The 25285-nt window shown below is 32.4% G+C and overlaps 3 protein-coding genes across 3 annotated transcripts in view; 2 read left to right on the top strand and 1 right to left on the bottom strand.

Annotated features, from left to right (window-relative positions):
• The window catches only part of LOC132730834 (DNA polymerase subunit gamma-1-like), a 45507-nt gene extending 27670 nt beyond the window's left edge, over window positions 1-17837 (bottom strand). The window contains exons 1-4 of the mRNA XM_060716880.1: window positions 17712-17837; window positions 16601-16769; window positions 15211-15372; window positions 14254-14518 (exon numbers count right to left, since the gene is read on the bottom strand). Of these exons, the coding sequence (XP_060572863.1) occupies window positions 14254-14518; window positions 15211-15372; window positions 16601-16763 (590 nt within the window). The 5' untranslated portion in view covers window positions 16764-16769; window positions 17712-17837. The remainder of the gene's footprint in view (window positions 1-14253; window positions 14519-15210; window positions 15373-16600; window positions 16770-17711) is intronic.
• On the top strand, window positions 1217-3420 carry LOC132730835 (uncharacterized). The gene has a single exon (XM_060716881.1). The coding sequence runs from the start codon at window positions 1446-1448 to the stop codon at window positions 3270-3272; it is 1827 nt and encodes a 608-aa protein (XP_060572864.1). The 5' UTR covers window positions 1217-1445; the 3' UTR covers window positions 3273-3420.
• Window positions 17838-21543: 3706 nt separating the features above from the next.
• Window positions 21544-24451, top strand: LOC132730831 (universal stress protein Slr1101-like). Its single transcript, XM_060716878.1, has 4 exons — window positions 21544-21865; window positions 22302-22382; window positions 23397-23515; window positions 24144-24451. Exons 1-4 carry the CDS (start codon window positions 21718-21720, stop codon window positions 24417-24419), a joined length of 624 nt encoding a protein of 207 aa, XP_060572861.1. The 5' UTR covers window positions 21544-21717; the 3' UTR covers window positions 24420-24451.
• Window positions 24452-25285: the final 834 nt, after the last annotated feature.

The following is a 25285-nucleotide window of genomic DNA, read 5'->3' as shown; positions in this document are numbered from 1 at the left end:
GTGAAATATGAAGACTTTGTGATACATACTTTTTAAGATAATCAGCGGAAACCATTTTGACATTTAAGGTCCCTGTGACCTTGACCTTTGACCTAGTGACCCCAAAATCAATAGGGGTCATCTACTAGTTATGACCAATTACTATGTAAAATATGAAGACTTTGTGATAAATACTTTTCAAGATAATCAGCGGAAACTATGTGGTCTACTGACGGACAGACCGACGGACGGACCGACAGACAGACAGACCGACATTAGCAAAACAATATACCCCCTCTTCTTCGAAGGGGGGCATAATAAAAAGTAACCAGTGATGATTCAGTGTTGGACATTGTTCAACATCGTCACACTGAATTTAAAGAGGGTGTAAATCCCATTAAAACTTCTTCTTACACCTGAAGAAAATGACATTGTAGATAAAGAAATAGAAAAACAATTAAAAATGGGTGTTATTACAGAAATTGAACATCATCCTGAGGAATATATTTCTCCAATTTTCATACATCCTAAAAAGAATGGTGAATATAGGATGATTTTAAATTTAAAAGAATTAAATGAATTTATTGAATATCATCACTTTAAAATGGACACATTTGAAACTGTATTAAAATTAGTCAAACCAGGCTGTTATTTTGCATCAAATGATTTTTGTCATGCCTACTATTCTGTTCCTATTGCAACAAAACACAAAATTAAACTAACAATGAGTCATCTATGTACCCAGATTTGATCAAATGCCCTCCCACTCCACCCAGAAAAACATATTATGTTACAGTTGAATATATTGATACCTAAGAATATTATTGATATTATTTGTTCCCGTTCTGGGACATAGCTTTTCTGTTAGTGCTTTGAAGACTGAGGAATATCTAAATGGTCTATGCACATCTCATTTGATCCTTCCGGTTGTTATATGACTACATAGAACTCCAATCCAACGTCAACTTACAGTTTAAGTCTAGTTCGTTTTGGGGAATCATATGGCAATTATTCAGCTTATGTTGTGGAGGAAAACCTCAGGTAACCCTTCCCTCACTATTTATATATCTCTGGTATTGAATTTACAGTAAATGTTTAAAAGCTTTTTCCAGTTCAAATGTAGTATATACTCAGTGACTGTGTGTCATTTAGATCACTTTGATAAGCTATCTTGATGATAGAGATGTAAATAATAGTCAATAGATTACCTTATCAATATATAATGTAATTCACAGTATCACAATTGAAGCACCTGATCTCAACAATACAAATAACCACATGATCATCATAGTAACATATGACCTGACCCAATTTAAGCAATTTAAAATCAACACAAGATTTACATGTATTTATTTATTTTAAAGAACTCAACGCTGAGGAACAAAAGCTGAAACATGAAAACTGATAATTCTTAAGCAGATCAGCAGGGATACTTATAACTGAAATACAAATTTAAATAAAACATCATGGCAAATTCCAGGATAGACTTCAGTGCTTCATCTACACAGGACTCTGATGAAGTTCAAGAAATGTTTTGTGAACATTGTGATAAACATGATAAGCAATATGTTCCTGCTGAGGGATTTTGTGAAGAGTGTTTCGAGTACTTGTGTGGAACATGTCTAAAATTCCATAAAAGATACATGGTCTCTCATACCATTAAGGATAAGGATAACATGCCACAGGATTTCTGTCTGGAGAAATGCTCCATTCATCGAGATGAATTGATCAAGTTCTATTGTCAAGCTTGCATGAAATTTGCCTGTACTAAATGCAAGACACAAGACCATGGGAACTGTAGTATGATCGGTCATTTGCCAGCTCTTGTCCCAGGAATTGAAAATAGCCAAGAAATTAAAGAACTCACTGAAAATCTTGATATGTTAATGAAAGATTTGGAAAGTACAGAAAAAGATGTGAACATAAACATGAAATATGTCACTTCACAAGAAACAAAAATATTAGATACGGTCATGAAAAAAAAGAAAGAAATATTGTCAGTGTTTGAAAAACATCAGACAGATTTAATTCAAAACTTTGAGAAAAAAATTGAAGAAACCTTACAAAGACTTGAAGAAGAGAAAAAGGAGAAAATTAACACATTACAAGAAAATCAAATGAAATTAGAAAAGTTATTAAATGATGAGGAAAATGAAATTAAGAGAAAAATTGAAACCATAAAAAAGAATGACAAGGAAATTTTGCAGACAATCATTGAAGAAACCTCCAAAATAAAAACAAAACTAAACAGCATATCAACAGAGTTGGTGCATCATCAAGGTACAGATCAAAGATGTCAACTGTTTATTTCTTTGAAGAAAGGGCAGGAAATCATTGAACAATTAAAACCAGATGCAGAAAAACAATGTAAAAGCAATTCAATTCATTATTACAAAGTAGAATGCAAAGTTTCTGAACAAAATATAAACAATTTACAAGACTGTGACAAACTTTTCACCTATCAAGAAATACATGAATCTGAAGTACAAAAAACTGCTAGCTATGACACAGATATTAAAGTCACAGATGACATCTGGTCCTTTCTATGCTTGTTATCAGAAAATTGTCTTCTTGTAAGTAACCATGAATCTTCAAAGCTGTTTATATTCAAGGATATGTTGGTCAGTACTACATCATATGATACAAAAGACCTGCCTTCCAACCCTTGGGCTGTTGCTAAAGTTGACAATAATAAAGCTGCTATCACATTTCCTAGATCAGGAATAATAAAACTGATAACATTCTCTAAGTGTATGACAGTGACAAACACAGAAGATATAGAAGTAGGAGAAGGTTGTCATGGTGTTACCTACAGTAACAACAACCTTATAGTTTCATTCACAGACACTGACAGACAAGCAACAGTGTCGATAATTGACATGTCTGGTAAAGTATTGAAAACATTTGAAACAGATCATCATGGGAAATGTCTGTTTGTTCATCCTCATTTCTTAACAATCAGTGCAGACAACACAGTTATATATGTATCTGACTATTATAAAAACTGTGTGATAGGTTTAACCTTTGATGGGAAGGTCAAAGCTATTTACAATGATGACAAACTGAATAAACCATATGACCTAATTGTTGATAGGTCTGGAGCAGTGTTTGTATGTGGACATTTGTCACACAACATACATCAATTATCACCTGACCTGACCAAGGTAAAGATTCTACTGGATATAGAACAAGGAATAGGTGTACCAAGTGGTGTGGCATACTGCCAGAATTCAAACAGATTGTATGTGAGTCAATGTCATCACATTAAAGTGTATGATTTATCACTGGAATAAATATTCTAAAATACTCTATTTCATCCACTTCTTGAAACTTACACTAATAAATGCTTCAGGTCGCTAGCCTATTACATGGCAAAAAGTGCAACACATAGAATTAATAAAGTTGGTTCATTATTTACAAAGTATAAATGATTTAGAACACTGATAACAATTTACTTTTGAAAAAAATAATAAGGGCAAGTCTGCTTCGACTCCATTCAAATGTTACAAATTTAGCTTTATAATTTAAAAAAGGTGTCCATTACTATCCTATAACAAAATGAAATATAAAGGGAAGTGTTAACACTTACATAAAGCAATATTTATATAAGTTTTGATTTCATTATATGAAATAGCTCTACATTCATTTGTAAGAATGTGGGCTGTAAGTTTTGCTAATTTGTAATTTAAAAACACTACATGTAGATAATGTGTAGTTTTATCAGCATATCAAAACAATAAATCATCAAACATATATTAAGCTTAAATAATAAATATATAATTATCGTTTAAATGCTTGACACATGGTCTTTGTTTGTTTTGTTTGGTTTTATGGTGCACCAACACTATTTTGGTCACAATGAACCAGAACAGGAAAGATAATTTTGGCTAACCTCTTGTGTTACAGACTTTAAAGTTAAAACAATCTCACCTCCTGGAGCTGCGAAATGCATAGACTCCAGTAATTCAAACTCATTTAATTGTCTCTTACTATCATGCAGGGGTAAACAGTAGCTGCAATTCTGATGCCTCAACCCTTAAAGACAACCCCTTAGCCACAAAGTGGCAAACACACAAAATTATGATGGACATTTAGAATCATCTGTACAATCTGGCAGTGAAATAACAATATTCAATAACATCATTATCATCTTAATTATCATATGACCACAAATGTATGTTTATAAACATTAATTATGAACTAAACAAATGTTGAATTAGATATCAAGAAAATGTCTGAATCAAAAAAAATATTTGCACCATCATGTGAAATAGAATAAAATAAAATTATTTTTTTTATTGTATGTGTTTGTTTTATACTGTCAACTACATCAGAATAGTTAGATGACAAAGACAGAAAACAGAAGGAGAAATTTTGAGATCCTTAAAATTGTTCAGATTAAAGAGGTTTCTGGATTTTTGAAATTTTCGAATTTGGAAGTTGCACTCTAATGTGAACCTTCAAAATATAATAAGTGCAACCTTGACCTTTGAGGTAGGAACCTGGTTCTTGGACGCAACACATCGTTTTGATATGGTAGACATTTGTGCCAAACTTTTTCAAAATCCCTTACTGCATGACAAATTTACACTGCAGACACAATGTTGTATTAGTGGAGGCGTACAAATGCAGAGGTACTTGTGTGACTAATTGGTATCAGTAAATTCTCTTTGATCCTATTCATTTCGTTTTTATTTGTGTTTCTTTTTTTAAGCCTAGTGTGACTAAAAATAGCTAAAAAGATCAAAGGAAAAGTCACATAAGTACCATTTTGTAAGCATACAGACAGACATGACAGACAGATGGATGGACGGACTGTGTGATTATAATATGCTGTCCTTTGGGGGCATAAAAAAGAAAATTAATAAAGGGCAACATTGTTGCAATATACGCCAGTCACAGAAGCTTTTGACAGAGATGTGGGCATTATAGATATGCAAATAGGAGATATTCTCTTGGCAATATCCGGAAAATATCTGTATATAGTATCATCTCTAGTGATTTTTTTATCTGAACTTTGACCCCTATGTATGACCTTGACCTTGGCCACAGGGACCTAAATTACGCAACACTCCACCTCACCATAGTGAACATATATGCCAAGTTATATAGAAATCCCTCTATGCATGTTTTGCTCTGAACAAGCGATTTTCAATGACCTCTAAGTGTAACATTGACCTTTGACCTAAAGACCTGGTTCATGCACGCAACACGACTTTTCATAGTGGTGAACATTTGTATGAAGTTTCATTAGAAACCTTCCATATGTGAGATATGCTCTGGACAAAATCTCTATATTTTATCATCTTTAGTGACCATGACAATCATCTTTAGTGACCTTGACCTTGCATATATTAACCTAAATTACATGTTTCACACCAGTATTCATGAAAATGACCATTTGTGTTTCTATTTCTCAATCACTGATGACAAAATGGTCCCTATACACATTTTCACATTTTTATCTGAACTTTGACCCCATGTGTGACCTTGAACTTGGACTCAGGGAGCTAAATTTTGCATGTAACACTCCGTCTCACAATAGTAAACATTTGTGCCAAGTTATATTGAAATCCCTCTATGCATGTAGAAGTTTTGTTCAGGACAAGCGCTTTTCAATGACCTCTTAGTGTGACCTTGACCTTTGACCTGGAGGCCTGGTTCATGTGCGCGACACGACTTCTCAAAGTGGGTAACATTTCTATGAAGTTTCATTAAAATTCCTCAATGGGTGTAGGAGATATGCTCCGGACAAAAATTGGACGCTGACCGACCGGCCACCAACCCGCCCGCCAGGGGGATACTACAATTTGACCCGTTTTTCAAACGGGTATATAAAAATACTAGAAAATCAAAGGAAATTAGAAAAGTAATTACTAGATGCTCAAGGGCAACTAGTTGAGCACGCTGACAAGCTGTCTCATGATGTTGAACATTTGTACTAGGTTTTTAAAGTTCCACCAGCTAGTGATAGAGGATGGACAGATGCAGGCACGCATGTACATACACCAAACTGCCATTGTGATAACTGTTCGGCGCTCCGCAAGCGGGCTCAACAAAAAAAATGAGGAGAATGAAATAATGAAGAAAATTGAAATGATAAAACAGGATAACAAGAAAATTTTGAAGACATTGATTATCTTGATTTATTCATAATATATACATGTACTGACTTTTTCATAACCTATATTGACTTATCATTTTTACTATCATTAATGATTATACATCACCACATGAAAACGCATTAAATGTAGTGTACAACATTAAAACATAATAACTCATTTGAGCTGTAATAAAAAGTTGTTCAGACAATACTGTGTTTATATTATGATAACTTTTATATTAAAACCAATGTAAATAAAAGTTTAAAGATTGCAAACTGTAAGTTTGTTTACAATGAAATCAGGCTAAAAGTTAAAGGTTAAATATGGGAAAATATACACAAATTTCAAAATATTACAAAAACATGACAATTACATGTTTTATATATCTTCATTTTGCATGAAAAATGAGTCAAAACAAATTAAAACATATTGCAAAGTGTACTCAGTTGTTAGACATGCGTTAATAATCTTATACTTTAGTAGTAGTAGTTTATGGTAACAACTGCTATTTATAAATCTATTGTCAATATCATGAAAAGGTGTACCTACACGCATTTTAAACAAGAATAATAAATCTCTCAGTGGATAGATTTATACTTCCTCATTTGAACAATTTTAAACACAACTTTGTGATAAGACAGTCTTCAAAGTTAATTCATGTTTTAGATAATAAAATAAATCATGGCACATTCAAGGATAGCTAGACTTCAGTGCTTCATTTACACAGGACTCAGATGAAGATAGATAACTATAATTTAATATCAACACTACTTTAAATATTTAGATTGTTTTAAACAAAACACAAGTGTGGGTTTATAAAAATAACTGAATAATATGGCATTTTCAGTTGGAAGTGATTTCAGTACCTCCTTTACACAGGACTCTGATGAAGTTCAGGAAATGTTCTGTGAGATTTGTGATAAACATGACAAGCAATATATTCCTGCTGAAGGATTTTGTGCGGAGTGTTTCGAGTATTTGTGTGTGACTTGTCTAAAATACCATAAAATATACATGAAATCTCATACCATCAAAGATAAGGATAACATGCCACAGGATTTCTGTCTAGAGAAATGTTCTGTTCATCAAGATGAATTGATCAAGTTCTATTGTCAAACTTGTAAGAAATTTGCCTGTACTGAATGCAAGACACAAGACCATGGGAACTGTAGTATGGTCAGCCATTTGCCAGCTCTTGTTCCAGGGATTGAAAACAGCCAAGAAATCAAAGAGCTCACTGAAAATCTTGATGAGTTAATGAAGGATATGGACAATACAGAACAACATGTGAACATAAACATGAAATATGTTGCTTCACAAGAAATAAAGATATTAGATATGGTCATGAAAAAAAAGAAAGAAATATTGTCAGTGTTTGAAAAACATCAGACAGATATAATTCAAAACTTTGAGAAAAAAATAAATGAAACCTTACAAAGACTTGAAGAAGAGAAAAAAGAGAAAATTTACACTTTACAAGAACTCAAAAGAAATTAGAAAAGTTGTTAAATGATCAGGAGAATGAAATTAAAAGGAAAATTGAAATCATAAAAAAGAATGACAAGAAAGTTTTGCAGACAATCATTGAAGAAACCACAAAAATGAAAACAAAATTAAACAGCATATCAAGGGAGCTGGTGCATCACCAAAATACAGATCAAAGATGTCAACTGTTTGTTGCTATGAAGAAAGGGCAAGGAATCATTGAACAATTGAAACTAGATGCAGATAAACAATGTAAAAACAATTCAATTCATTATTGCAAAGTAGAATGCAAAGCTTCTGAACAAAATATAACCAATTTACAAGACTGTGACAAATTTTTCACCTATAAAGAAATACATGAATCTGAAGTACCAAGAACTGCAAGTTATCACACAGATATTAAATTCAGATGTGACAGGTATACATCTTTATGTTTATTATCTGAAAACTGTCTTCTGGTTACTCATTATAATTATAGTAAGCTGATTATATTCAAGAATATGTCAGTCAGCACTACATCACATGATACAATAGACCTGCCTCCCAACCCTTGGACTGTTGCTAAAGTTGACAATAACAAAGTTGCTGTAACATTTCCTATTCTTGGAATAATAAGACTGATAACATTCTCCAAGTCTATGACAGTGACCAACACTGAAGATATAGAAGTAGGAAAAGGTTGTTATGGTGTTGCCTATAGTAACAACAAGCTTATAGTATCTTACACTTTACCAGCAACAGTGAAGATACATGACATGTCTGGTAAAGTATTGAAAATATTTGATAAAGATCAGCATGGGAAATATCTGTTTGATTATCCTCATTTTTTAACAATCAGTGCAGACAACACAGTTATATATGTATCTGACGAAAGTAAAAACTGTGTAATAGATTTAACCTTTGATGGGAAAGTCAATGCCATTTACAAAGATGACCAGCTGAAGAGGCAATTTCAACTGACTGTAGATAGGTCTAGGGCAGTATTTGTATGTGGATTTGGGTCAAACAATATACATCAATTATCATCTGACCTGACCAAGGTGAAGATACTGCTGGATAAAAAACAAGGAATATATAGTCCTACAGGTGTGGCATACTGTCAGAATAATAACAGATTGTATGTGAGTCAATATGATGATCACATTAAAGTGTATGATTTATTATTAGAATGAAGCTATTGCTATTCTTAAAAAATCTTGAAACTTAAACTACAAAATGTTTCAGTTCTCTAGCCTATTACATGGGCCAAAACATTGAATTAACAAAATTGATTCATTATTTACAAAGTATAAATGATAACATACTATTGAAACAAGAGGGCCATGATGGCCCTGAGGTCGCTCACCTGTATATAGCCCCCCCCACCCCCGGGCCAATTTTTACCCAAGGGTTTATATTTGTTTATTTGAACAGACTTGGTAGACACCCATAAGAAGATGTTTCATGCTAAACATCTAAGTTCTAGCTCATTGGGTTTTTTAAAAGAAGATTTTTAAAGTTTTTACTATACACATATAGTAAAAAACAATGACACCCCTGGGGCAGGGCCAGAGTTTTGACCCCGGGCTTTTATATTGAAAAAACTTTGTAGATATTTACTTAAAGATGTTTCATGCTTAATATCTAAACTCTAGCTATTTGGGTTTTTTCAAAGAAAGATTTTTAAGTTTTTGCTATACACTTATAAGGAAAATCAATGACCCCCCCCCCCCGGGCGGGGCCAGTTTTGACCCCAGGGCTTTTATTTGAACATACTTGGTAGACACCCATTAGAACATGTTTGCATGCTAAATATCTTAGCTCTAGCTCTTTGAGTTCTTTAAAAGAAGATTTTTTAAGTTTTTACTATATGCATATAGGGAAAATCAATGACCCCCCGGGGCGGGGCCAATTTTGACCCCAGGGCTTTTATTTGAACAAACTTGGTAGACACTCATTAGAAGATGTTTCATGCTAAATATCTTAGCTCTAGCTCTTATGGTTCTTTAAAAGAAGATTTTTTTAAGTTTTTACTATATGCATATAGGGAAAATCAATGACCCCCTGGGGCGGGGCCAATTTTGACCCCAGGGCTTTTATTTGAACAAACTTGGTAGACATTCACTAGAAGATGTTTCATGCCAAATATCAAAGCTCTAGCTCTTACGGTTCTTTAAAAGAAGATTTTTTAAGTTTTTACTATATGCATATAGGGAAAATCAATGACCCCCTGGGGCGGGGCCAATTTTGACCCCAGGGCTTTTATTTGAACAAACTTGGTAGACACTCACTAGAAGATGTTTCATGCCAAATATCTAAGCTCTAGCTCTTAGGGTTGTTTAAAAGAAGATATTTAAAGATTTTTCTTTCGGTTGCCATGGCAACCAGAGTTCTGCATGGAATTAAATTCTTTGAACAATTTTTAAAGGTGACCACCAAAGGAACATTCCTGTGAAGTTTGGATGAAATTGGCTCAGTGGTTTATGAGGAGATGTCATTTAAAGCAAAAGTTTACGGACGGACGGACGACGGACGGACGGACGCCGGACGAAAAGCGATCACAAAAGCTCACCCTGTCACTTTGTGACAGGTGAGCTAAAAATGAATAATGGCAAGTCTGCTTTCATTCAATTCAAATGTTACAAAGCTTTATAATTTTAACAAGAGCTGTCGTAGGACAGCAATGCTCAACTATTCTTAGTGCTTGATAGTATAAGAGCCTTGATAATGTAAAATTTTCTGAGTTGATAACAAAAGGACAAAGTTCTTCTTTAAATCAATGTTACAGTTAAAGGCCTTAGAGAGAGTCCTATTATGCCCTCAAAGAATAGTATAAAATTTCTATTTGTTTCAATAGAATATGAAAATATCTGAGGTGGTATGCAAACCTAAATGTAAATTCTAAGTTGGAAAAGGGGCATAATTCTGTCAAAATGCTTGATACAGTTACCTCCTCCTGTCTACAGGTTGGGGTCATGATGGTAAACAAGTGTGCAAAGTTTCAAAGCAATGGACTTTGAAAATATTAGAGGTATTACAAAAACTTTAACATAAATTATAAGTCGAAACTTTAACATAAGTGGTTACGCTGACGCGACACTCGGGTGACTACATATAGCTTTATTTTTATTCTTATCGAATTGTGGAGCAAAAAAGGTGTCTTACTATCTTTCAACTAACCAAACTATAAAGGGAAGTGTTAACACTTATATAAAGCAATATTTATATAAGTTTTGATTTAATAAAATGAAAAATAGCTCTACATTCATTTGTAAGAATGTGGACTGTATGTTTTGTTTATATTTAGAATTAATTTGAAATTTAATAACACTAGATAAAGTGTAGTTTTATCAGCATATCAAATCAATAAAATTAAAGAATCTATAATTATAGTTGAAATGCTTGACATGTTGTCTTTTTTGCTCAAAGCTTTTATAGTTTAAAAGAAATGGTCCGGACAAAAATAAATTAAGAAAAAATAAATTAAGAAAAATAACAAAGGCCAATTACTCAAAAATCATCAAGTAAAGAGTATTGGTTTTTGAACACTGCACTTTATCTCATTGAGATCTAACATCCCATGAAGTTTCAAGTCCATAGCTTTTATAGTTTATGTGAAATGGCCAGGACAAAAATAAAGTATGAAAATTAACAAAGGGTAATAACTCAATTATATTTAAGAAGTGCAGAGTACTGGTTCTTGTGCACTGTGCTTCTTCTTAATGCGATCTATCATCCAACGAAGACTCGAAACAAAGGGATCCCTCGGAAGCAATTATCACCACAAAATTACATGAAAAATGCAGACTCAGTTTGATCGAGTCTGTACATGAGGGATAAGTTTCAAGAGGGATAGTTTATGAGAAATGGACAGAACAGAAATAAAGTATGAAAATTTTGAAATGGCCCGCACAAAAATAAAGTATGAAAATTAACAATTGGCAATAACTCCAAAAATAAAGGTGCAGAGTAAGGATTCTTGTGCACTGCACTACTTCTTAATGAGATCTATTCCTTTGAAGTTCATAGCTTTAATAGTTAAGGAGAAATGGCCCGGACAAAAATAAAGTATGAAAATTACAAAGGGCAATTACTCCAAAAATTCATAAGTGCAGAGTAAGGATTCTTGTCCACTGCACTTCAGGTCATTGAAAAAGCATGCATACCAAGTTTGGAGTCAATCCCACTTTTAGTGACTGAATTATGCATGGGACAAGCCTTAGGGTATGATGTTGACACTGACACCGCAGACAAAAGTAACACCCCATATGTGGCCTTTTTCAAGGGGACACAATAAAGTGTCTGTTACGACTTGGGACAATTTTATATACCTACAAGTATGCAAAATGATTAATTGCACTTATTACAATATATTAATATCACTCAAGTTTTTTCCCTTTAATTGTAAAAGGCCATTTACATCAAAATATTTTACATTATTTGCTAAGTTAAATATTTCACAATGTATTTAGAGCTATTTGCATTTCTTAATGAGTTCTGGAAAAAAGCCTTTAAAAATAACTTTAAAATGGTAATTTTATTTAAATATTCAGCATTTGTAAACCCTTAGTATTTAACTTTGAAATAGTAATTATTGAGCTCTGAACAAGGGGAAGTAATCCTTAGATGACACTTCTGTATATAGGGAAGAGTTGTCTCATAAGAAATTGTCGTATTCTGCATGGAAATGAAGAAAACAACACATAATATTCAAGAAGAATATACAACAATATGGAACAGATTCTTTACAGTAAACTGTTTTAAAGCTTGGCTTTTTTGAGATACTAGAATAAACTGCGCATTAGTGTAAAATTTCACCATTTTCATGTATAAAATGTTGTCTAAGCTGGTGAAAGGGGGACATGGAAAGTTGCATGTACATGTACCTACCCGGTACCACTTTTATCCATGAACAGTTTAAGTTTGGCTGAATCATCATTCAATTACAATGCAAATATATTAGATGAATATAAAAATGTTATTCTCATTGTCAGATATCACATTGTCATTGTTTTATCTTTCTTTAAAGAATGCTTCACTCCTTAATAGGGTTTACTGCTTTTATACCCTGAAAATTATTTCATTTTGTTAAGCAATCAAATTTTTTTGTGTAGCATAAATTTCATGTGATGTGTCAAGATGTTTATGTTAAGGGAATATTTACTTTAATTTATAATGACTCTGATCTGTTTGATTATTTGTAATTAATTTATTCATGTACATGTATTGTTTATAATAAGTCCATTATAATATCTATCAAGTGTTGCGGTTTGGATTGGATATTCCGATCCGAACCACAAACACATGTCAGGTATTTTTTCTTGCATATTCTACCATATTCCATTATATTTTAAACTCATTACCTTAATATAACATAACAATTTTTCATTGAAATTTATGTAATTACACCCGTAACTATTTTCTTACAACAGCATATGAAATTACAACATCATTCATAACAGTAAAATATGTCATCCTAAGCATGCCATTGTACAGCATGCGACTCATCTAGCACTCCCAATTACTGATGAAATATTTGGCATGGGAAAAACTAACAGAAACGCCAGTCTGATATGCAAGAATCATTGTTTAAGATGTCTGTTTAACAAGTTTTTTTATGGAGCTCTATTGTGTACATACATGTGATATCCCGACGGGATTTTAAAAAATCCCGATATTGAGACCCTAATCCCGATTCCCGATATCAGCTTATGAAATCCCGATATTTGTCTCTCACAAAAAAAAAAATTGTCGGTAAAATTCCATATCTCGCACCTTACGGTAAAGTCAAAGTGTGCCGATTATCTCGGACGTAAGTGTACAAGTGTGCCGAATGAGAGGATTAACGAGTGACACTTTATGATATTGTTTATTGGATAATTGGATAATTGATTGTTTGTTTGGATAATAATTATTGAATTCACACGTTAAGCGTGTCTTTGAATAGCCACCTGACTGCAATTAGCAGATTTGTTTAATACGCGGCGGTATTTTGTGATGTCCAAAAGATGTTTATGTCCGGATAATAAGACACTGTAAGAGAAAAACTATTCGTCTTTTGATCTGCTTTAATTTTTTTAGCACGTTTTGTATAATTATTTTACGATGGAGAATAAAATGATTTGTCAAGTCCTTTCCTGGCACATTTACTGAAAAGTCACTCATGACTGCTATTAAAAATGTATGCCAACTGTATAAAGATAAGTGATGTGATGACATTAGATAAGTGATGTGATGACAATGATTGATAAAGGAATGTGATTGTTCCAGAAAGAACTGATGTGGCATTGATATTGAAATGTGACTAGAAATTAGATATAGGACATGTAATAGTATTATGTTTTTGTTTTGTTAAATGTGCTTGATTAGATCATGAATAAAATAATAGGAACTTTACTTTTTACTTTCTGTCATTGTTATTATAAAATGGTCTTTGTGTAAAAGGTTTCTACGAAATTTGCTTAAAGCGCATTGAAATTTAAGTCGATAAAAAAATCCAGTTTTGAGCCCCAAAATCCAGCTGAAAATCCAGTTTTGGCCCATTTCAGTTATCACATGTATGTGTGTATATAGAGTGATACGTAAATAAACATAAGAGCGAGTGAATTGGCAGTGTAGACTTTTCCATCTTTTTGGATATGAGGAGGAGGGGAATCTATCAACATTTTATTCTATATTAGGATTAATATTCAATCTTTACTCTTACCAGTATTTATCAGATACAGCTGTTGCCATGGCAGGATAATTTCCCTCCTGTACCATCGTTTCCACGTCAAACACTATGACACATTCCTCTGGGTATTCTACAGGAACTGGAATCCCATCCTCGTCGTACTTCACCCAACCTGGACAGAATGCCCACTCTGATGGCATCGTAGGAATGACAGACGAACATAAACACTCTGCCAGGTCAACATAATCTTTCACCTGCTTCTTCCCAAGATTCATAAAATGTTCATCTATGTCTTTACCTAGGAAAGAAATTAAAACAAAACCTACAGCTCAACAAATGACTTTGGCCCTGAATATAGAGAAGTATATTCAGATTTTTCACTATGTTATTGCAACTTATTAATCATTTTACATAGTAGGATTTGTCTTTATATGAAAATTTGCTACTTTCAATTTGGACCCACTTAGTGAAAATCAAACATGGCGGACAATGCGAATCTGACACCTTAATATTTAATATTAAGAGGTCAGGCTGTTCTTTACCTTTGACCCTGTGACCTCTTGGTCAGTCTAAGGAGACCAACTGGCAGCTTTAAAACAATATGCCCACTCAATCTATTGATCATGGGGCATACAAAGTAGCTTTACAGATTTAAAGTAATACACCAACAACAATTAATTTTCAGTCAAGAATAAAGACCATCCTACTATTAACACCAGTTTTTAAAAGAGCAAAATTTTCTGTTTTTATGTGAACAGTAACATGATTCACAATTAAGACCACACTGCTTATCCATTATTAAGACTGCCAGATTCAGTCCTAGTATTTATTTGTTTTATTCTTTATTTAACCACACTTGTGAGACCAGTCAATAACCCAGTCATTATTGATAATCCAGCAATAGTAAGTTTTTATTGTATTTTGATAAATTTTCATACTTATAAAGAACAATACATAAGTACAATTCATTAGCATGTAAGTTGGACATACCTAGTAGCGGTGGTAGATTAAAATTGACATCTTTGTGCAGGTTAGTTTGTTTATCCCACAATTCATGCTGAGACAAGTGTTTCTTTACTTTTTTTAGTTGACCATCATCTAAAGTTTGTTCTTGTTTCACGTGAATCTCCTCCCCTGAGCTATCAAACTTACCTAACAATAAAGAAAAAATATCAGCACCATTAAGATAAGATCATGTAGATATGATGTGACAAATAAAGAAGTCAAAAAATTCAAGATGGGTGTATTGTGTTATCTTTATATTAAATATTTTAAACATTGTAAGCACAGTTGCACTAAACAACAACATATATATCATTTCTCATTTTTCTAAAGGTAAAAAATATTTTTTATGAACTATATATTACCAATATAGTTCACATCAAGTACACGTATTGCTTGTTGAAAGATGAAAATCGATGGCAAATTTTTGCTCGTAAAAGTGAACAATTCTTAACCTAAAGAGCTTTGTATAGGTGCTCCTATAAAAATAGAAACAAATAAAAACTCTCAAGCAAGAAAAATGGTATAAATGTAGGTCAACATATTTCATATTTTTCTCAGTATCTTTTCAATTCTTCTCAAAACCCTGTTTTATCAAATAAGATAAGATTTTTTTTTCTAATGAACACATCAATTAGTTTCCTATTTCATTTCAAACACTTTTAAATAAAGTGGAATATCCCAAAACTGTGTTATCTTTGTTAGTTTTTCTAGTGTATTTGGTTATTTTTTGGTAATACACAGACCATTTATGCTAGATAAAGCAACACTCTTAAATGATAAAGATTGTGTTTGTTGCATACATACGTTACTCTAAAGAGATTAAATTTACACGTTCATATGTAATGTGAATTCTTATATTAAGAAGAAAGGACACTGTTTTCGTACAACAGAGGTTCACGCTGAGGTTGTGATGTAAAGTGTTTAAAACAGGGATTTTACAGGAAGCAGGATCCTGTATCCATATACCCTTAAAATGCCTAATTGGATGCACAGTTATTTATGTCCTGCATCCAAGTGGATGCACGAAAATAAAACGCTGACTTCATTAATATTGACCTTGATATTAACATCATAAAAAGTGCAGTACAGAAGTGTTTGTAACATGTAAGTAATCATTGTAAGTACAATGTACCATGATTTAGAAAGGAGTCAGCCTGCTTGAATTAGATATATGAAATCTTGAATTAATAGTTGGACACCATGAATTTGCTTCAAATTGGATCCCTGGAAATTGAAAGTGATGTATAATTATGTAAATCCCTGTTTAAAGTACGTATAAACATCCTAAAATCATTAATGATGTATTAATCAGATAGTCAGTTGAAAAAAATTATAATACTAAGAAATAAATATATTAAATATATTAATATATTACTTATTTCTTGTGATTTTGTGCACTGACTGTTTCTGAATATCTGTTGTTGAAGAGTTTCTGACAGCAATTGAATGTTGATCTCGTTGACCCTTGGTCTGTTTATACCGAGATGACATGAAGTAGAAAAACCTCTCCTTAATGCACACAGCTTACACCATGACATTGTTACCTGTAAGATAAAAACAATAGTATCATAACTTTATTTTAAAAAATGTGTCTTTTAAAGATATTCCATTTCCATGTAGATTTTTGAAATCAGATGAACAATTTAAATAAGATAAGCAGTAAACTTTGGTTAATTATTTGATGTTCTCTGAATTTTTTTAGTGCAAAAATACAATCTTGTGAAAATGTTTCACTTAACATTTTTCAAGTTTTATTAATAACAGCTCTAACTTTTAAAGCAAACACAGGTATTTTTTTTCTTTTTCAAAATAATAAAATAACAAGACTTGAATTTAAATTAAATAAAATTGGGAAAAAATTAAAACTGTGGCCCCGCTCGGGCTTTCCTCATAATCTCGGACTAAATACAGACTGAAAGAAGTTCTACCATTATGATTACTTTTTCTTAAATATTTAGCTTCTTAATCTTAGCTAAGAGAGGAATACTTTATCTGTTCAGTATGTTCTTACTTTTGTGTCTGAAGTTTGACATATGGCCATATTAATGGGGCCAAAAGATACATTTACCAAATAATGCCTAATTCAAAGCAAAGCGAGTCCATTACTTTAACAGTTTAAGTGTCAACTGAGAATAATAAATTTTTTTTCAAAACATGATTAATGTAATAGGCCTACAAATTACCTGTTAGAGTATTAATATTAGAAGATATTTACACATAGTTTTAAAATAACTGATTATTTCTCTTTAACCAGTTCACAACTTCTTGTTATGACTTTAGACAGGCGGTAATGATTTAAATCATTTAAATTACACGAATGCAAAATCAAACTTGAGTGTCATGACGAATAATTATTTCAAAGTCACTAATTTCATCGCTACTGTCCGAAATACAGTACCTGTCCGAATTCAATATAATACGAAAAACAAATAAATTATGCAAAGCAAAGTTGCAGTAGATATTACTGTAACGCATGTTATTCTTACTTATTTCAGCAGTCAAGATTACTCAATATCATACCATGACAAGTTGCTATTTCACGGAAATCTTCAATGATTTTTGTAAATTAAAGGCATGTTTTTATTTTTTTAATCGACCTAACGCACAAAAACTAAACCAAAGAGCAGATACATTTAGCGGAAAGACGTCTACGGTTTACCTGATACCATTGTTTTGACAACGGTATTATGTATATAAAATGATAATATATCCCCATCTGTGGCTTTTAAATCACGGATTTATATTACGGTTATTTTCTTAGACAGCAGCATTCAATGATGACACTCTCGAAGCAAACATGTCGCTCACCTCTCTTTGCAAGATAGGTATAAACATCCCTTATCAATCTTAAGCAATTCTTATATTTAACCAGTAAGATGCTAATAAATCATGAAATGTGACTAAAGTTATCCCATTAAGCGCCATGTATTGCAACTAAAGGGATGAATTCCAGTTTGGTAGACAGAAATAGATATAAAGGAAACGGGAACAAGCTGGACATTTCATTCCCAAGACACTCACCCCTTAAATGTTGAAGACTCTTTACCACTCAACCCCTAAAGATGAGCCTCACAATAAATGAATAAATAAATAAAAATCAATTAATTAATCAATCAATTAATTAATAAGTTAGTTAATTAATTAATGAGTAAGACACTTAAATAACCCTCGTCATTTTTTTCTAGAGTGTATAAATATCAGCAATTTTTATTGCTATTTTTGAAACTCAAAGTTACTTTTAACGTAATATTTTTGAGAGAGAGAAAAAAAACGATAGAAAATTATATACCAATACATACGAATATGATCTTAATTATTTACCTGTTGCACTGTTGGCAGAAAGTGAATTCAGCCGCAACACCCATCCGTCTGATCATGGTCAGCACTGTTCGTTACTCAGTAAGTATTTTCATTATGCTGAATGGTTTTGTCCAGATAAAAAAAGATGCACGCGTTTATTATAGATATTAAGCGTAGTTAAAAAGTCTACAAGATAAGCAATAGCGGCGCATACTCTAACACGAAAGAGAAACTGTGCATATGTAAGGTCTAAATTAATTTTGTCAGATTTCTCCATTGAAAGTTCCTTATGTTTGGTACTATTTTAAAGCTTATTTATCTGCTTACAAAATAGTGTTTTTAATTGAAAACATGTAGTTTCCTTTGGGATGTTTTCATCTAAAAAGCTTGCAATGCTTACTGTTATGTGAAAATGAAAAATACCCAAACTGATTGAATTACAATGATTTGTCATTTATATAGAGTATGTCTCAGAATGTCGTCTAAACCGTCCGACTAGCCCAATAGGTAGAACTGTTGACGGTGCAGGCCACTTTTGTTGTGATTGATAATGAAATGCTTTCTTGTACCGGCCTCTGCTTTGGCATGTACAAAAATTATCAGTTCTTCGCGAAAGCGAAAGAAACTATTACTGGTAAACTTGACAACCCTCCTAGAAATAATGAGGTGGCTGAAGAGTGCTCTTGATAATTCAAATTGGCTAACTGCCGTGATCCAGAGGAATAAATGACCAAAACGTTCACTCCAACCATGTTGTCACATTTTTCCTCCGAACTGTCTCGCTTTAGCAGAAGCAAGTTTGGGACGCGACGTGTATGCATCATTTTGATTTCAATAACATCAGTTACTACAGTTTTAAAGTAACCACAAACCATTCCAGTTTGCTGTATATCTCTGAACGGAACGAATATTAGATTACTTACATTGTTTTTGGCCCGTCTGACAAAGTCTACTTTGCATATCTTTTTTTCAGATGTTTTACACATGCAAATCATTTATGCATATACCACGGATTTGTAAATCCGTGCATATACATACAATGTATTGAGATATACCTTAAAGTTCAAGGAGGAATAAGAGATTTCTTTTAAGACTTTAAAATATAATAAAGTAATAATTCAATAGCATTTTACCAAAGTTGTCAAAATTTTAATGCCAGACCTATTTTTAATATAATATATGAAAAAGATTCATTTTCAGAACTTATTACTTTAAATTTTTATAAAACTTAATTTAACATAATATAACATTGATACTTATATTGGAAAAATTGTCATCAATTCAAGGGAAACAACTCATACTATTTTAAAATTGATATTCAATTAAGAGTTGTTCTTGTCATGATATATCGAATACTTGATTTTCCTATCTTTTATTTATTACTTGGAAGAAAGTGTTGACTTTTTACTACAAAATTAACATTGACCGTGTACGGAAAAAAGGCGCAAAACGTTTCTAGTGAGGCGTAACGTGAAATTTAAATTTTACCTGTTGTTTGATAGACAAACTATGCTCTTATGGTTTAAATTTGCAACAAAATAAATTATGCCAACATAACTTCACATGGATTTATAAAAACTAAAACGAACCATGCACAGTTTCTTTTGCGTATATTTCAAATAAAGCTGCAAGTGAACTATTATCATCTTTTGCATTTTATTAGCATATTTTAAGAACAGTGTCAATCACATATAGCAGAGTACAAAGGTGTTTCATTGACATAAAATTAATGCGTGCCGTTAAGGTCAAGATAAGTTCATACTTCTGTAAACCAAGTTAAAAGCAGATAATGTCCGGACTGGATTTTTACCCGTATATACGTATATGAACAGGTCAGCAAAGTCAAGTGTCAGATGCTCCTCAATAATGTTCTCTTTTTAAATTATCATTTACATCTTTAAATATAAGCAGTACAATGCATGAGCGGGTGACTATCACTGATTAACCATAGATTTTTACTAACTGATTTAAACGTTTTTAAACCCATAACGAAGGTTGGGTCTACATGAGGGAATTGACCTATTTAAGGCATAAACATTATAAAAGGTATTAAATTATATGAGAATGGTGCATTATATCACCGATTGGCGAACTGCAGTTGTTTATCAGTAGGTCAAAACTCTTCCATGTTTTGCAGAACCACAGGAGTCCGTTTGGATCTTTTTATCATACATGTACATGACTATATGAACACTTAAATTGACTAAAACTTAGTAAATTTTATCACATTGTTAAACCATTGGAAAAGAGACAGCTCTGCTTTAATACAAATGTACTAAATGTCTCTCTAGCAATAAGCCAGCCCTCATAGCTCAATCGGTTAGAGCGCGAGACTTGTAATCTCGACACTCTGGGTCTTTTTGATGAGACTTGAAATAGAGGTTCCGTGTATGAGTGCTTAAATACTTGACACACTAAAGAATCAGGATAAACTCCTGGAATAAGGGCATGTTTCTTGATCTGTATCTTGCACTATCTTCCAAAATACTCATCAGAAGGCTCGCCCATATGCGCAACCGATGGCGAGTATAATAAACTCAAATACACAAAATTAAACAGCATAAGTCATGATTGTGCACACATGAACATGTACATTGTATTATTCGTTGTCATAATTATATAGAGTGTTTCCGAACAATATTCAAAGTTTTCATATTTCATTAATTTATTGTATGACAATCAATGGTCCCGATTGGGCAAGTTCAAAATGTTATGTTAACGTTGGTCTATGTAAAATTGATATAGATGTTCTGTGAATCAGAAAAACAAACATTTTTACAAAAATTTTGTACTGATTATTTCGCGGACTTGTTTTTTTGCACTGCATAGTCATATGTATTTTATCATAATATGCCACATAAAAAAGAAATGCATGCATTTTTTAATATATTACTCATCAATTAAAAAAGTTGTCCTCATAAATTCTATATATAAAACACACCGACAAAATTGACTATAGCCAACCCTATAATCCTTAACAAGTCCCTGTGGAAATGTAAACGCTGGTTTTGTTAAAGATAATATTCGAACGGTCACAATTGACGTGGTTTAAATTTAAACATTAGGTCAAGATCGATAAATAAATACATTGTAAACATAAAGTGTATATAAAGCACAAAGCCCATCGCATTAAATAATTTATAGAAGGAATATATAGCGAAATTAAACAGGATTTAATTAGCAGTGGGAAAAATGACAGAAGTTCCGAAATCCCCGACGAATTCTAACACCCAGACCGGTCCCGGGGGTCCAGAATCAACCGGCGGTAGCGGGGGAAAGAAAGGAGACACTGTAGTTATTGCAATGGACGGAAGCGAGTATTCCGAATATGCCCTGCAATGTATGTACCATTTTATTCTTATACAAGAGTTCATTATCGCCGGTAATTTCAAAAATAAAACTTGTATATAGTGTGGTCATAATTGGATCAAATCTGCTATTTTCGATAATTGTTGTCATTGCTTTCAATGAATGTTTCTTTTATCTCAAAACTTGTATCAGAAATAGAATTGATTCTTTTTACCAATTTTATATATTTATTAATAGACCTGCAGTTATTATTCCCCCTTTCGCGTTTTTATGGATAACAGAGTCATTTATAACGTATAATTTATAATGCTATATTTCCATCCATTTATTTCTTAAAACTAAACACGTGTTCCAAAGTAAAGATTATTTGAGACATATTAAACATTGAGTCAAACAACAATAATTTAAAAAAAAAGACGGTTCAAATATATTTTGTAATCATTGCAAATCTTGTTTCAATATTTCAGTCTACAAGGATAATGTACATAAGCCTGGTAACCACGTCATTATCGTGCACAGTACAGAATATAAAACTATATCATTCCCAGGTGAGTATATTTAATTCAGATGAAAAACTGAGTATAAGTAAATCAACAATTACACAGTTCTGTACCTTACAAATGCTATATGAATGTTGTGATTGAGTAAATAATTTAAGACACAGTTGCTTTTCTTACGACTACTATATGAATGTTGTGATTGAGTAAATAATTTGAAGACACAGTTGCTTTTCTTACGACTACTATATGAATGTTGTGATTGAGTAAATATCTGAGACACAGTAAACTGTTGCTTTTCTTACAAATGCTATATGAATAGTGTGATTGGGTAAACAATTTGAGTCTTACGAATGTGTTATGAATGATAATGTATTTGTGTATGAAGCCCACTGTATATCAATCAACACCGATACTAGTACTTGCTTGTGCATCCGTAGTATTAAGCACAAACAATACGTTTTGACAAGATTTGTTTATCTTTAACAACAAGATACCGATGTGTAGAAACGGGATCACAGTATCATTTACTGCAAGCCTATACAATTCAAATATGGGTTATTGTGATAACAGCCTCCTTCTACTTCCTTCCGAGCACTGTATCATATATTGCAAACTTGTATCATTCTTTTGCGATCACAGGAAGTAGATGTGTTTCTGCACAGTGGACATTGTTGCTCTGTCTCACTAGAAGACAGTGATTAATAACGAGAGGTCACCTAGTAGGTCGTAAAGGCCGTGCAATTTAGTCCCCTCAAAACATGATATTTCGTGACAAACAATAATTGTTATGAATTCATTCAGGTTCAGAGATCCATGTACAGTTTTATTACATTTAATCATCTATATTGTTGCAGTATTTTTAACAAATACACGAAGTGCTTGCATATTTGTATATATATAGTATATTAGAAATTAATTAAAACGCTATTTTGAATTTGCCGTAGCTTTCGGCCCTTCGGCATATTCAAACTAGCGGTTTTTTTTAATTATATACGACAGATTAGAAATTTTATCTATTAAAAAGAGATCTACATTTTCATGTATATCTATATAAATTTACAGCTGTAGCTGTAATGGGAGGTAACACAGACATGACAATGATGACGAAAGAAATTGAAGCAGAGGAGATGAAGAGTAATGCATTTGTTGAAAAACTAACCCAGCAAATGGACAATCTTAAGGTAGGTTTACCATCTATGTTATCATGTACATGGTACACTAAACAAATACTTGACTTTTATCTAGGATGTCTAGTGTGCTCCTCTTATCAGTGACCTAAACTTGATGCAAAGTTTACACAATATTTTGCAACCAAGTGAGCAATGTTTTGAATATGCAAATCAAATTAAACATTTTTGTAAACAAGATAGCACATACAGCTATGAAAACTTTACTCTAATCTTCTCCCTACCGGTCGCTTAATTGTTTAATTTTCACTTATTAAACACCAACATATACTAACTATATAATAATTTTATCTTTTATTTGAAAAATGACTATTTTAGAATCTGGTAATTTCGGTAAAAGTGGAAAGATAACCTCATTTCTATTAAAGTAAAAGTTGTCAAATCATTTATATGCTTTTGTAGTGATAATGAACCAATATTTTAACAACTTTAAAATATAATCAGTTCAATGAAAACAAGCGCTTTAAAAAGCATCCGTAAAATACATCATTTGATTAATTATTTAAGAGTATATATAAAATATTGCTATTGCCATTACAGCAGCTCTTGATAAAACACATAACTTTTAGCCTTTTTATTGTTCGGTTTTAAGATTTGTATTTTATTTTTTAATGATATACAGATAGACGGAGAAATAGCCCGTATCCACGGCGAAGCCGGACCAGCTATACTTACTGTTGCACATGAAAAACACGCCGATTACATTGTAATTGGTTGTCGAGGAAAAGGCTCAGTGCGGCGAACATTCACCGGAAGTGTGACCGATTACGTATCCCATCATGCAGAGGTGCCCGTGATGATAGCACGGCATAAGGATCACTTAAAACACCATCATGGCTTCCATTTACATAATCCGTTCCATCACCATAAGAAACATGCCGAGAAAAGTCATACATAGTCATCATTTTTTTAACGGCTATTTATTTTTGACATGACATTTTGCTCATTTTTTTCGATGTCTAGTAAAGTATTTATAGAAATTAAAAAAAGACTGTCCCCATCTTTTTTTAAGAATTAATAATTTCTTGTACATTGAATAATGCCACTTTCAGTTTAACAGAAACACTACATCTACATGTACATTTATTGCTGTCAATTTGCAATTATTGAAATGACGTTTTATACATGTATATTAATTATAGATTAAATTCAAATAGTGTTTTCTTTTTTGTTTATCATTTTCAGAGACTTTTATTGCAGATATATTAATATGAAAAAGGCAAAGCCTCAAAGCGAGCTCGATGTACTTTTTACGTGAAATAGTATGAAATAACCTCAAATGCAGTGACGAGTGCGTGTGACGTCACACGTACTGTGTTAAATATGACCCCGTCCCTGTCGTGAAATGAATAACGAGTTTTGAAAACGTTGATAAAACTTTGTTTATTTTATTTCACTCTATAATTTTTCAAGCGAAATAAAGATTATTTTAAGTGAAATAAATGTAAAATTTAAAACGTTTGCGACATTAAAATAGCGTACTTGATTTGTTTGTTTTGCACGTGCTGTTTAGCGCTACATTGTGACGTCACGTAAACAATACTTTAAACGTCTGTACAGCGTTAACGACTGAATAAAAGATATTGGTGTTCGGATTCATTTTCTTAGTTAGACCATTTTCTTTCATTCTAGATAGTTTTCACAACAAAATTCGACAAAAAATTGTTTTAATTTATCAGATTTTTCAAACAAAATGGCGCCTTCAATTTTCATTTCCGTTCAGCTTCCGTTATTCTGGTTTCCTGTCCATAGACGTGCGCGGGT

The sequence above is a fragment of the Ruditapes philippinarum genome, unplaced genomic scaffold (assembly GCF_026571515.1).
Source record: "Ruditapes philippinarum isolate M1 unplaced genomic scaffold, ASM2657151v2 ctg3508_1_1_1_1, whole genome shotgun sequence".
Classification (NCBI taxonomy): domain Eukaryota; kingdom Metazoa; phylum Mollusca; class Bivalvia; order Venerida; family Veneridae; genus Ruditapes; species Ruditapes philippinarum.
This window is presented reverse-complemented; position numbering and strand designations above follow the sequence as displayed.

What these genes read in the sequence shown, in the direction of transcription:
- LOC132730835 (XM_060716881.1), top strand. Translation starts at nt 1,446, where the DNA reads ATGGCAAATTCCAGGATAGACTTCAGTGCTTCATCTACACAGGACTCT.
- LOC132730831 (XM_060716878.1), top strand. Translation starts at nt 21,718, where the DNA reads ATGACAGAAGTTCCGAAATCCCCGACGAATTCTAACACCCAGACCGGT. An exon ending in TTCCGAATATGCCCTGCAAT is followed by an intron (nt 21,866 to 22,301) that starts GTATGTACCATT and finishes TCAATATTTCAG; the next exon opens with TCTACAAGGATAATGTACAT. An exon ending in TAAAACTATATCATTCCCAG is followed by an intron (nt 22,383 to 23,396) that starts GTGAGTATATTT and finishes ATAAATTTACAG; the next exon opens with CTGTAGCTGTAATGGGAGGT.